The sequence below is a fragment of the Eleutherodactylus coqui genome, chromosome 7 (genome assembly GCF_035609145.1).
Source record: "Eleutherodactylus coqui strain aEleCoq1 chromosome 7, aEleCoq1.hap1, whole genome shotgun sequence".
Classification (NCBI taxonomy): Eukaryota; Metazoa; Chordata; class Amphibia; order Anura; family Eleutherodactylidae; genus Eleutherodactylus; species Eleutherodactylus coqui.
The window spans coordinates 189380202-189395177 of NC_089843.1; the positions used below are offsets into that span (position 1 = coordinate 189380202).

General features: G+C 45.0%; 1 protein-coding gene across 4 annotated transcripts in view; it reads left to right on the forward strand.

Annotated features, from left to right (window-relative positions):
• The window catches only part of PSD3 (pleckstrin and Sec7 domain containing 3), a 562110-nt gene that overhangs the window by 517007 nt on the left and 30127 nt on the right, over positions 1–14976 (forward strand). For all 4 annotated transcript variants that reach the window (XM_066574143.1, XM_066574145.1, XM_066574146.1 and 1 more), the window contains 3 exons: positions 5759–5916; positions 9393–9537; positions 13752–13895. In XM_066574143.1, coding sequence (XP_066430240.1) covers positions 5759–5916; positions 9393–9537; positions 13752–13895 — 447 coding nt within the window. The remainder of the gene's footprint in view (positions 1–5758; positions 5917–9392; positions 9538–13751; positions 13896–14976) is intronic.

Sequence of the window (14976 nt, forward strand, 5' to 3'; positions counted from 1 at the left end):
TTGCGCTAGCGACGGCTGGACGGTGCGCTGATAGACATTGGTGGATGGGGCCGAGCACAGCGGAGGTGAGGGTGTGGGTGCAGGCTAGGAGACGGTAGTGCCTGTGTCCTGAGAGGGGGGTTGGATCTCAGTGGCAGGTTGGGGCACCCGGGGGAGAGGCAGCGGTGCAAACCGGAGGCGGTGAACGGCCTTCGTCCCACCTTGTGGGGTGCTTGGCCATCATATGTCTGCTCATGCTGGTGGTGGTGAGGCTGGTGGTGGTGGCTCCCCGGCTGATCTTGGCGCGACACAGGTTGCACACCACTGTTCGTCGATCGTCTGCACTCTCAGTGAAAAACTGCCAGACCTTTGAGCACCTCGGCCTCTGCAGGGTGGCATGGCGTGAGGGGGCACTTTGGGAAACAGTTGGTGGATTATTTGGTCTGGCCCTGCCTTTACCCCTGGCCACCGCACTGCCTCTTGCAACCTGCCCTGCTGCTGCCCTTGCCTCCCCCTCTGAAGACGTGTCCTCTGTAGGCGTAGCAAACCAGGTGGGGTCAGTCACCTCATCGTCCTGCTGCTCTTCCTCCGAATCCTCTGTGCGCTCCCCTCTCGGACTTACTGCCCTTACTACTACCTCACTGATGGACAACTGTGTCTCACCGTCATCGTCCTCCTCACCCACTGAAAGCTCTTGAGACAGTTGCCGGAAGTCCCCAGCCTCATCCCCCGGACCCCGGGAACTTTCGAAAGGTTGGGCATCGGTCACGACAAACTCCTCCGGTGGGAGAGGAACCATTGCTGGCCATTCTGGGCAGGGGCCCGGGAACAGTTCCTGGGAGTCTGCCTGCTCCTCAGAATGTGTCATTGTAATGGAGTGAGGAGGCTGGGAGGAAGGGGGAGCAGCAGCCAGAGGATTCAGAGTTGCAGCAGTGGACGGCGCAGAACTCTGGGTGGTCGATAGATTGCTGGATGCACTTTCTGCCATCCACGACAGGACCTGCTCACACTGCTCATTTTCTAATAAAGGTCTACCGTGTGGACCCATTAATTGTGAGATGAATGTGGGGACGCCAGAAACGTGCCTCTCTCCTAATCCCGCAGCAGTCGGCTGCGATACACCTGGATCAGGAGCTTGGCCTGTGCCCACACCCTGACTTGGGCCTCCTCGGCCGCGTCCACGTCCTCTAGGCCTACCCCTACCCCTCAGCATGGTGTATTACCAGTAGTGCAGAAACAGAACGCTGTAATTAAATGTGCCGCTTATTGGCCTGTGGTTGGAGGCTGACTTCGCTTACGGAACGCACAGCAGAGGCAGGAAAGAATTTTGCGCAAGCCTGCTGTAACACTTAGCTGGCTTCTTATGAATTAGGACTACTACCCCTAGCAGAGACCCAGTACACTTGTGGACAGGAATACAGCGGTGATGTAAGAGGCAACACAGAGGCAGAAAAGAATTTTGTGCAAGCCTGCTGTAACACTTAGCTGGCTGCATATGAATTAGGACAACTACCCCCAGCAGAGACCCAGTACACTTGTGGACAGGAATACAGCGGTGATGTAAGAGGCAACACAGAGGCAGAAAAGAATTTTGCGCAAGCCTGCTGTAACACTTAGCTGGCTGCGTATGAATTAGGACAACTACCCCCAGCAGAGACCCAGTACACTTGTGGACAGGAATACAGCGGTGATGTAAGAGGCAACACAGAGGCAGAAAAGAATTTTGCACAAGCCTGCTGTAACACTTAGCTGGTTGCGTATGAATGAGGACAACCACCCCCAGCAGAGACCTAGTACACTTGTGGACAGGAATACAGCGGTGATGTAAGAGGCAACACAGAGGCAGAAAAGAATTTTGCGCAAGCCTGCTGTAACACTTAGCTGGCTGCGTATGAATTAGGACAACTACCCCCAGCAGAGACCCAGTACACTTGTGGACAGGAATACAGCGGTGATGTAAGAGGCAACACAGAGGCAGAATAGAATTTTGTGCAAGCCTGCTGTAACACTTAGCTGGCTGCGTATGAATTAGGACAACTACCCCCAGCAGAGACCCAGTACACTTGTGGACAGGAATACAGCGGTGATGTAAGAGGCAACACAGAGGCAGAAAAGAATTTTGCACAAGCCTGCTGTAACACTTAGCTGGTTGCGTATGAATTAGGACAACTACCCCCAGCAGAGACCCAGTACACTTGTGGACAGGAATACAGCGGTGATGTAAGAGGCAACACAGAGGCAGAAAAAATGTTTGCGCAAGCCTGCTGTAACACTTAGCTGGCTGCGTATGAATTAGGACAACTACCCCTAGCAGAGACCCAGTACACTTGTGGACAGGAATACAGCGATGTAAGAGGCAACACAGAGGCAGAAAAGAATTTTGCGCAAGCCTGCTGTGACACTTAGCTGGCTGCGTATGAATTAGGACAACTACCCCCAGCAGAGACCCAGTACACTGAGGACGGTCACAGGCAGCCCAAATAGATTTTATTTCCCAAATGTTTTTGGAAAGGCCCACTGCCCATATACACTAAATATGTCTTCTGTCCCTGCCTCACCACTACTGGCCCTGGACAATGTAAAATTACTGCAGGACGCAATCCTCTGCACGGCCGATATACCAAAAAAAAAAAAGTGCAACACTGCAAAAAGCAGCCTACACACTACTGCACATGGTTAGATGTGGCCCTAAGAAGGACCGTTGGGGTTCTTGAAGCCTAAAATAACTCCTAACGCTCTCCCTATAGCAGCTCCGGCACCAGCAGCACTGTCCCTGATCTCTGTCAGAATGCATCTGTGGCGAGCCGCGGGAGGGGCCGATTTATATACTCGGGTGACACCTGATCTCGCCAGCCACTCACTGCAGGGGGGTGGTATAGGGCTTGAACGTCGCAGGGGGAAGTTGTAATGCCTTCCCTGTCTTTCTATTGGCCAGAAAAGCGCGCTAACGTCTCAGAGATGAATGTGAAAGTAACTTGAACATCGCGTGGTACTCGTCTCGAGTAACGAGCATCTCGAACACGCTAATACTCGAACGAGTATCAAGCTCGGACGAGTACGTTCGCTCATCTCTAGTTACCAACCTAAAACCAATGGTAAACAAAGAAACTACAAGCATGCTCTGACAGCTGCAGACTTTCAGGGCATGATTTCAGTTGTAGTTTTCCCAAATCTTGAACAATCGCACTGCTCTATCTTCAAATCAGGTGAATGTACCTGGGTGTGGAGGGGACCGGACGAACGCCTTCTACCAGAGTATGTTGTGCCAACAGTTAAGTACAGCAGAGGCTCCGTTGTGGTCGAGAGATGTTTTACGTGGTATGGTCTCGGTCCATTGGTTATAGTGGCAAGAACCATGAACATGGAGGTGTGCCTTGATATTCTCAAAAATAATGTGCTGCTGAAAATGTGGTAATACTCTGGGAATGTTCAGCCATACTTCCAACAAGACAACGCGCCTTGTCACAAATCCAATGCAGTTTTATGTTAGTGTAAGGATATAGATGTTCCACAATTGGACTGGCCTGCACCTAAACCCTACTGAACATATTTGGGACAAACTGGAACGTCAGGTCAGGAACTTACAAGACATTTGCAGGATGAATGGAGGGAAATACCATCTGAAGAGTATCAGCTGTTAGTAGAAAGTATGCCACTGAGAGTATCCAATGTCATTAGGGCCAAAGGAGACCCTATTAAGTATTAACATATGTGAATAAATACTACCATCGATATTTGCTCTGGTGCCCAGCTACTTTTGGTAGGATAGTATATTATAAAGGACACATGGTATCTTTGTGGGTAATCTATTTTAGATGCATTGTATCCCAACTTTTGCCTTTACCTCAGGTAACTACTATTTAAATAAACTTCTGTAACATTCACATACTATACACATAAGTAAAAGACTCTCGCCCTTAACCATGTGGGTTCGAAGTTAATCATACATAATACGGACAGAAAATGTGTAAATAACTGTTTAGTCAAATGAATAATAGTTGTTTTGGCCTTAAAGAATATCCTTTTTGAGGAAAGAGCATATGTATGCAGATGACGAATTTTATAGAGGTGGTTACCAGTTAGCCCTTTTAAGCTTCAAGTGCAGAAAATTTATGGCGCTTGATCCTGGGCTTTAGTCACGGCCGATAGAAGAAATAAGGTGCAGGATTAAAGCTCCTGCTCTTGCAATCTAGCTGGTCAGGTCCTTGGCTGTTCGTTACAGCTGAGGACCTGGAGGAGAATGGAGAAGCTGTTCTAACCACTTCTGCTTTCTCCTTTACAGGCTACATAGCACTCAATGAGTGTATGTACTCAAGAGTGAAAGTGGAAGTGTTACTCCCGCTATTGGACTCAGTGATCATGTAACAGTTGGGTGTCCTCTGTAACAGCAGAGCTGCAAGGATCATAGCAGACCCAGATCAACTCTGTTAATGACTGATATCACTACAGAAGATATTTTCCCCTGTAACTGGGGCTCCTGTGGATGCGGCTCCTATGGATGTCCCAGCTACAGTGGAAAACTGAAATTAAAAATAAAAGACAATGTGAATGACCCCCAGAAGTCTTATGTGACGTCATGGGGGACATAGAGGTTAATGAAAATATTTACAAAAATAAGTTTTAAAAAATTACAAAATAAAATAAGAATATATACATACAAAAGAAAATGACCCACTGCTAACACCAACTAAAACTATTGCCATATGTAATCCAAAACTAGGCAAATTATATATCAAAACATCCAAGAGAAAATGTGAACCTATTCCCGTACTTGATTTTAGTGTAAACAACATTTTAATACTAAAATGTTTTAATAAATGTAAACTAATTTTAAAAATAAACTATAAATTAGAAAAAATTTTTTGCTTTTTACCCCTAATAAAACTAAAAACCGTATAAAATAAAAAGTCAGTGAAAAAAGATCTAAAAATATAACGCTACATCACGGGAAGTTGGGGAAAAAACACAGCAAACATAATTTTGGTAGCTAAAGAAAAAAAATAGGGCAGTAAAACCACCACATGGGTAAAATCCCTAAAAGGTGTTCAGGTCCTTTAGCACCAAAGCAGCCTGGTCCTTAAGGTTTAAAATCCTGTAGCGACAAGGACTGTAGGGAATGAGATTCATAAGACAGGGCTACGGGATATCGATCCATCAGTGCGACAGACCAAAGAAAATAAACCCTTTTCTGTAGGTGGAACGGGGAGGGAGGTGACTGCTGCGAAGGACACCGTAAACCTAGTCAATAAATCAGTGACATGTCTATTGAACCTCCTCAGTGCTGTTTAGCTTCTGGACCACAAGATGAACATATGCGATTTAATATCAGTGCTTTCTTAGAAATAAGCTTAGTTTCAAATGCTAAAGAGAACATCACAGACGGTCCAAATAAACGGTGTGTACGAGGTGTCCGGGGGCAGAACTCTGTACCAAGAATGACTTTACCGAGGTCTTCACGTAGAACAAACCAGAACAATGTTAGATATGTTGGTATACAGTAAGCTTTGGGGATACTGATAAACCCCATAGAAATATGTTGCATTAGGCAAATGTATCATTGTACAGGGTGATATTACCTGTTGCTTTTGTAAAGGTTATTTTGTTATGAGATTGATGCCTCGGGTTACATTCTATAGGCCTACCTGTAGTGTAATAATATCTGTCATTGGTTTATGTCCCATCGGTTGCCATTTATGATTCAAATATGGTATGCAGGGAATACATTAGGCATCCTGGCCTTCTATATAAGCAATGTCTTTTACTTGTGTTTGGCATACAGGATGAATATAAACCCGAAAAGGCTTTGTCCGAAGATGATTTAAAAAATGCTGTAAGTGTACATCATGCTCTGGCCTCAAAGGCAACAGACTACGAGAAGAGACCCAATGTCCTCAAGCTAAAAACTGCAGACTGGAGGGTTTTTCTTTTCCAGGCACAGTAAGTATAATGAGTGATAAGTCTTTGCATTTGCGGGTCTTTTTATGTATGTACTTCTGTGAAAGAGTAAATTAAAAGGACTTGCAGAAATGAATAACTTTATATTTTGGAGCATTAGTGGGGAATCTTGGAAAAAAGAAGTGTTCACTTCAGGTCAGTCAGGTCAGGGGAAAAACTGCTTTGAAGTAAGGCTGAATTTTCAGTAGCCATTTTCATTGCAGACCCAGTTAAGATATGTAGTTTCAGATATTGGGAGACCAGTTTAAAGTTATTGTAGGCTTGTTACATGTTACAGCCAACATTTCAAGGGATTATCTGATTACAGCATAACCCCTTTTTAATAGGACCCTCCACGTGTTAATGAACAGAGGGATACTTACTTCTCCACAGATGCTGTGATCCAGCGCTGCAGTCCAGGGGTTTGTTGGGACAGATGATGTCACAGGAAATAATGTGACGACTGCAGCCAATAATGTGACTTCTGCAGCCACATTCTTTAACTCATGGCATCATGGCGCTTAGGATGTGAGCGCCAATGCCAGATAAATTGGTGGTGACGCTGCAGCAGTCAAATAATTTCCTGTGACATCATCTGTCACAGGAAACTCTGGGGCTGCAGCATGCTGCAACCCTGGATCCCAGTGGCCGTGGAAGGGTAACCCCTTTAACTGATATACATTTTAGGACAAAATTTGCTTGCCCCAAAGAACACAAGAAATTACTGCAGGAGGATATTGCACCATGATATGGTTCTTCACAATATTAGCTTGCTGATTTAAATCTCTATGCCAATAGTCTTTCTTTAGGTCAGCCACAGGGACATAAACTAGCTTTATTATGTACACCTGATAATTCCTATTATTTAAGTATTAGCATTGATGCTTATTGAGAGACAAGCATAAACTGGAGGAAATCCGACTTTACCACTCCTTTAATCATATATAGTATAAGCACTTGCTTTCTTGACCAGGAAAAAACTAATCATTTGTGTTCATGCAGGGATTTGTACTTCAACAGAATTATGAATATTTAGAGACAAGTACTACTGTCTGCGCTGCTTCTCCTACAGACACTGTAAACTCAATCCATAGATGTAATTTAATAGACATTGTCGAGGAGACCCGTGGTGTCATGGTACTTCAAACTCCCTATCATATTTGTGTAATGTCACCATCATGGAAAACGCAGAGAACCAGCCAAGCCAGTGATTGAGAAGCATACCTGAAAGAAGCATTTCACTCTTTCCCTTTCCTATCCAATTTCCCTGCCACCCGCACACTCTCGAGATCTTATTTATTTTCGTTGGGAAAGCCTGTTGTGGATTCCTTGTAATTACTCAACAAAAACACCTAAAAATGATGTCATAATGATTTCATTAGCATTTTTTTAAAATATAAGATCGAGTTAATATGTATATTACACTACATGTATAATTATACATTTGTATAATATATATGTGTGTGTGTGTATATATATATATATATATATATATATATATATATATATATATATATATAGTAGTAGTAGTATTCTACAAGGGGCTGCTGATAAGTCTGTAGCTTTGTATTCTTTTTTTGTTTCTATGGTAACGAATGTTAAATCACATGAAAGCCTTATGTGTCTAATATGTGTTTTCAAAAAGTTGTGTTTGTAGCTTATGGTAACAGTGATCTAGGCCCGTGGGAAAACAAAATGGCGGAGTCTAAGGCAATATTCCCAGCAAATGAGAGTAGAGGAGGGATGAAATTCTTGTTTCTGCAAGGAAAGTCTGCGAAGGATATTCATGGTGATATGTCGCAGACATTGGGGGATCAATGCCCCTCATATTCTACAGTTAAGAACTGGGTTGCCAAATTTAAATCGGGCCACTTCAGCACCAATGATGAAGAACGTCCTGGACGACCGAGAGAGGTTGTTGTTCTGGAGATCGTCGATGCAGACATCATGGGGATTAGTCATGAACATGTTTGTGTCATTATCCATGAACATTTGAACATGAAGGAGCTATCTGCAAAGTGGGTCCCCAAATGTTTGACAAGAGATCAGAAAAGTATGCGAGTAAAAAATTCCCGGTCCATTTGTCAGCGTTTCCAGACTGATAAGAACTTCCTGGATCGGCTGGTCACTATGGATGAGACCTGGATTTATTTGTATGACCCTGAAACCAAGGAGCAGTCAAAAGAGTGGAGGCACAGTGGTTCTCAGCCACTAAGGTGATGGCATCTGTGTTCTGTTAGTGGACTACCTTCAAAATGGTTCCACCATCAATGCAAGCTGTTACATTGAACTTTTGGACCCATTGAAGGCACCTCTGAAGGCCAAAAGGCACGGCAAGCTGTCCAAAGGAATCTTGTTCCTGCAAGACAACGCCTCCGCTCACACTGCACTAGTGACCACGGCAAAACTGGTGGAGCTAGGCTTCCAGCTGGTTGACCACCCACCTTATTCACCAGATCTAGCTCCCTCCGACTATCATCTGTTTTCAAACCTGAAAAAAACACCTCAACAAAATTTCACACCATTTCTGATGCCATGGCTGCTATGTATGACTGGTTTGAGGCACAACCGAAAACCTTCTTTTTGCAAGGCCCACAGAACTTGGAGTACCGATGTAAGAAGTGTGACATCAGTCAAGAGTATGTGGAATAAATGTAAAGTTTCATCTTCCTATCTGGTTTCTTTCTGGGTAGAGCCAAAGACTTATCAGCAGCCCCTCGTATATGTATATTACAAGAGGTGATACATCGGAGCTCGCTTTTGCATAGTGTAATATACGTATGCAGAAGAGCGCTCCGATGATGAACCTCTCTTCTGTATATTGTTAGAAAAATGTACCAGGCGTGGCTCGACATGGGAGCTGTACAGGGAATTCTCAATAAAAGGCGATGTCCGAAACTGGATTGGAAAGGGTTAATACCTTATACTATATCATAACCACAAGAAAAACAACAAATTGTAGATTTTTTTGGGTGAAACATTGGTACTTTCTGTAAGTTGGTTCACCATGCAAAAAACACCTCATGCTCTTGCATTTTCCTTAGCCGAAGCCCATGTAGCTCCCGAAGGTAAAGAGAAGGCTTTGGTTTCACATAAAGACAGCAGAGGCTTAAAAACATTGTGTCACTGGGAATAATTGACTGCTGCATACTGTAAAATAATGCATCAGATGCCGTTTCCAGCAGAGGTTTTACACTGTATGCAGAGGGTGTTCGGCAGTCCTGTTCTTAAAGGTCATTTCCCGATTGTCATATATGCTGTGTATACATCGCCAGTTCAGTTGATTTTAGCTTTCTAGAATGGTTGGAAGCACTGAAATGTATCCAGTATATTCATCGGAAGACTCCATCAATATCCATTACAGGCCAATCAGTCATCTATTATAAAGTAACACTGTGTAACAAATGATACAAAACAGACTAAGTTATTGGTTCCAATATGATCATCAAACACAACTACTATGCATGTTTCTCTTATAGGAGCACAGAAGAGATGGAAGCATGGATTAACAAAATTAATTGTGTGGCTGCAGTGTTTTCTGCCCCACCGTTCCCAGCTGCTATAGGATCCCAAAAGAAATTTAGCCGCCCGTTGCTGCCTGCTACCACTACTAAGCTGTCAAAGGTTAGTGATTCAGCCTATGCATGTGGCACTGATTGCTGCCTGATGACGTGCCCCACTTTAATTAATTGTCGAAAATTCTTTATTCAGCAGTTCATTTCAAGCCTGACTTCACCATCTTCCACGTCACCTGAGAAGACACTTGAAGTAGTACTGTAGTACCGGACAGTCTAGGAAAGCAGAAATTGGAGGAATAGCATAGTGATAGCTTTTATTTTCTGTCTAAATTGTATAAGTTATATCCATCCATCTATAAAAACAGAATATAGTAATAGAACGATGGGGGATATTTAATACCAGTGTTTATCATATGGGAATTCCCATTGTAGATGTTCGATAGACATACAGTAGCCAAGCCGTCAATGGTTGTTGACCCAAGTTAAACGTTATTCTAGACTAGTTTGTTTCTAAACTGGTTTTAGTACATTTTGAAATTACAAACAATTTTGATGTGATTTAAGATGAGAACTGATCTATAGGCATTAGTCCACCTCAGGGCTCAGTCACACAGGTGCCAATCCGCCCGTGTTCCTGCAGGATAAGACCGCTGCACTGCAGGTGCGGACGACTCTCCGCACTGCCCAGGAGATAGAACACATGGCCGGCATTGGAGCCGGTCATGCAGAGTCATCCACACGCGGTGCGGCCGTCTTATCGTGCAGAAACACGCGCGGATCGGCGCACGTGTGACTGAGCCCTTATACAAGCTTTACCCAAGAGCTAAAATCGGCCTGCTAAATATAAAATATATACTCCTAGTGCAGTAGATGTGTTATACATTACCCAAGTGTAGATCAACAGATGATGCACATGTGTTAAGGTCCTTTGACACCCAAATGATTGTCGTTTGAATGAGCGAATGGCATCAGAGTTCACTTGTAAAGCCTGTTAATACAGGCAGATACATTGTTGGCTCCTGCAAACAAGAAATCGTTCAGTTATTCACATTCGCTTTATAAGTGATTGAGAAGGACTGATCGAGCGCTATTTAAACTGAATGATAAGTAAACGAGCCAACGATGATATTTCTGCCTGCATAAAATGAACAACGAATGAAAAGTGAACAACTATTGTTCGTCTTTCAGTCGTTGGCTGCGTTTACACTGAATGATCATTCACTTTTGCTCATTTAAATGTTTTTTTTTATGATAATTGTTCCGCCTGAAAGGGCCTTTAGGCTCATGTCGTGTGGATCGGCACAAGAAGTTTTAGAAACAGAAGTGCTGGGAGAGGCAAGACTGATAAGTGTTGTAGAAGACCACCAACCCTTGATGATAAATTGATCAAAGGGTATCTTGCTGCTCCTACAAGTTTAACTTACCACCACAGCGGAAGCCGTAGCATTACCCTGTTCCCACTGTAATCATTGGGATGTCCATGTAATACAGCAACATGCCGCCTCCTACAGAAAGACCCTCTTTGATGCCATCCCCTACTCTGGTTAATTGTCTTGAAAAGAAAACTCTTTCTGTTAACTCATGATAACCGAATAGAGTATTTGAATATGGGCTTCCTAGACCAGGTAACCCCTTTAAAAGGAAGCCTGTCATATTGAAGATGCTATTGTAAGTCAGCATATTATAGAGCAGAAGGAGCTGAGCAGAGTTTATAAGAAATGATTCAGTATAACTTGTATTATGCTCATTTAAAGCTGCTCATTCTGGATTTAGAAGTCCAGTGGGCGGTCCTACGGAGTGATCGACAGTTATTTCTGTATGTATACTTACACCGAATCAATGAGCAAGACCATCTGCTGGACTCCTAACCAGTCATTGTGTGGGAATCATTTCCCACACAATTATACATCAATCTGCTCAGTTTTTTGTCTCTACATAATATGGTCCCTGCAGATTAGACATCATGTTACCACATTCAAAGAGACAGGTTGCTAAATAGCTTTTTCCACATTCACACTTCATTTTTCTCATGTTCTGGATAGACCACAAATTGCTAACTATTTTACCCTGAAAAATACTGTACTTTCATCTGTTCTTATCTTCACCTCTGGCAACAAGGTTTCTGTGCCCAACATAGGCAGCGCCTTACGATACTGTGGGATCCAGAACAGTAAAAGGGTCATTTCATGAAGACAACCTATGCCCATATGCCGTAGGGCTTATCAATGCCATGGGTAGAGTCTATTGCTCAAGATTTCCTCTACGAACCAGAATGGAGAGATCTATTCTGTAAGAGCATGTCCAACTCTGGAGGACTACAGCCCATATGAAAGAGGTTGTCTATGCTGAGATAAGTAATAACAAATAAGGGTTGGAAATGCTGAGGCATATGTCATTGAATCTTAAGAGTGAGAAAGGGTTGTCAACCAGTTTTCATATCGGACTAGAGTTTGGTTTTCATCAGGCTATACTCTCCTCTCCTGGGGACCCAGAACGCAGCTGACAGCTGGAGCTGGCATCGGTGGTTACTTCTGGGTAGATGGGCTGGGTAATCAGAGGCCGCAGCACCATGGCGGCCAGGATTTGAACGCTGATGCCACTAGCGCCAACAGTGAGACTATGCTCTCTGATTGGCCGCAGCAGTCACATGCTTCATCCCGGCTTATCTACCCAGAATTAACTGCCAATTCCAGCATCGGCTGTCTGCTGTGTCCCGGGAGCATATTTAGGATTTCAGCCGCAGTTCAGCAGCGCTGCTGATTAGAGCCACCTGATTGGCTCTTCGGCACCACGTGACTACACAGCGTGCACGTGGATTGCCTTCAGCAGCCGTGCACTACACACTACAGTTAAGCAGCCGTGCACTACACACTACACTTAAAGGGGTGGTCTCGCGAAACCAAGTGGGGTTATACACTTCCGTATGGCCATATTAATGCACTTTGTAATGTACATTGTGCATTAAATATGAGCCATACAGAAGTTATTCCACTTACCTGCTCCGTGGCTAGCGTCCTCGTCTCCATGGTTCCGTCTAAATTCGCTGGCAGCTTGCTTTTTTAGACGCGCTTGCGCAGTCCGGTCTTCTCTATTCAGCACGAGCCGCTTCAGTGTGCTCCCCGCTACAGCTCTTCTGCGCATGCGCAGACGAGCTGTCACTGCTCGGGAGCGCGCTGCAGCGGCCATTCTGCACCTTCCTCTGTTAGAGGAAGGTGCAGAAACTGGAGCTGCCCAGCGGAGAAGCCCAGCCCAGCCCAGCAGCCCCGAGAAGCGTCCCAGGTAAGTGATGGGTCGGGGGGGAACTAGCGCTGCGCCGGGGGGGGGCTGTCGCTGCGATGGGGGAACTAGCGCTAGGCCGGGGGGGCTGTCGCTGCGATGGGGGGGCTGCCGCTGCGCCGGGCTGCGCCGGGGGGGGGCTGCCGCTGTGATGGGGGAACTAGCGCTAGGCCGGGGGGGGGCTGTCGCTAGGCCGGGGGGGCTGCCGCTAGGCCGGGGGGGCTGCCGCTAGGCCGGGGGAACTAGCGCTGGGCTCCGGAACCTAGCGCTGGGCTCCGGGGCCTTCACCTGGGCTGAGGGTCTAGCGCTGGGGAGCCGGGGGCTAGCGCCTTACCTGCTGCCTGGCGGTGGGCGTCTGGTCGGCGGCTGCGGGGCGTCTGGTCGGCGGCTGCGATGCGTCCGGTTGCCATGGAGACACAGCTGGCGGCGTCTCGGGAGCGCGCACGTCGGGCTGCAGCGAGCGACGGGGAAAGAGCCGGCGGCCATCTTGAGAAAACTTTATAAGTTGCTGAAACGCTGGAACGGTAAGTACAAACCAGCTAGAAATGTCATTTACAGGGGGGCTTAGTAATGTGTACTTAATGGGGGGGACTGGGCAAAAAAAAAATTTAACTGCTTCCTCGAGACATCTCCTTTAAGCAGCACGGGGTTAGGTTTAGGGTTAGGGTTACCTAAGCCTAACCCTAAACTCTAAACCTAACCCTAAACCCTAATCCTGTGCTGCTTAAGTGTAGTGTGTAGTGCACGGCTGCTTAACTGTAGTGTGTAGTGCACGGCTGCTGAAGGCAATCCGCGTGCACGCTGTGTAGTCACGTGGTGCCGAAGAGCCAATCAGTTGGCTCTAATCAGCAGCACTGCTGAACTGCGGCTGAAATCCTAAATATGCGTCCCGGGAACCCTAGAGGGGTGAGTATATCCTCCTTTATTATTTTAGACAGGGCCCAGCTTGGGGACGGGGTTTTGTTTTAATGACGGAGGAGCTGTTTTTAGACAACTTTTATCTTGCACAACCTCTTTTATAACAATGAGATCATTTCGTTTCAGGATGAACAGCTGAAATCACATGAAACAAAACTTAAGCAAATCTCCACTGAGCTGGCTGAGCATCGCTCATATCCACCTGACAAGAAGGTAAAGGCCAAGGAAATAGATGAATACAAGATGAAAGATCACTACCTGGATTTTGAGGTATGTCTTTAACATCCCTGAACTTAGATCCCTGAAGTCACCCCATCTTAAACCGTAGGACAAACGATGCACTTGCACAAAGCACCCTGGCTCAAGGGCCCCCTGCCACTGGGTGGGTCGTTTCTGGGGGCAAATTGATGGGGTCAAATCTGCAGTGAAAATCTGCAGCATAAATTGACTTTCTGAAGAAATAAATTTCAGTCCGCAGGTCAGTTTATGCTGCAGATTACTCCACAGCGTGCGGCTGAGAATTCGTGAAATCTCCTTCACATTGCTTGTACTGTGATTCGCTGCAGATGTTTCCACATGAAGTTTACACTAGAAGATCCTACGTGTGGTAATACCCTACAAGTGTGTCTTTGGGTTTGTAAGATTCACCACTGTGCGTATGTAATATGGGTGTGTGTGAAAACTTACTCCTATGTTTGGGGCATTACTAAATCTGTAGACTGTCTTTTCTCACAGTGTTATTGTTTCCGTCCCAGGGTTCCATCAGACGTGTCAAAAACGACATTCTGGTGGAATCCTGTATAAATCCCTAGGCTTTGATGTGTCAAACGGGTGTTTGACAGAAAAGCGCAGTCAGTTATGCCTATCTGACCCACTAAAATGCCAGAAAGGAATGGAAACTGATAAATATACCTGTCTGACACATTAAATCCTGGAATTCTGAAGGAACCCTGAAAGAAGACCACAATGAAAACAAAAACACTTCATGAAGAGATCCCAACTTAGGCTCGATTCACATGGTATTTTCAAATGTAACACATATGCTACAAATATAGGGGAACATATGTCATCTATATGTACTTTTGGACGGATCTGTTTTTTTTAAGTTGATTTTTACAGTGGTAGTGGATGTATATTTTTTTTGACAGAGGCAAACGCAAGCTTTATTTTGATACCATATCTATGTAGTAAGCTTGATTCTGGTACCTTTCTTTACGTAGTAAGTCAGATTTTGTTACTCTATGTAGTGAGCTTGATTCTGGTGTCTTGTGTGTAGGAAGCTTGGTTTTTTTATTGTTGTATCTACAGTATGTAGTAAGCTTGACTCTGTAGTTACATCTATGTAGTAAAA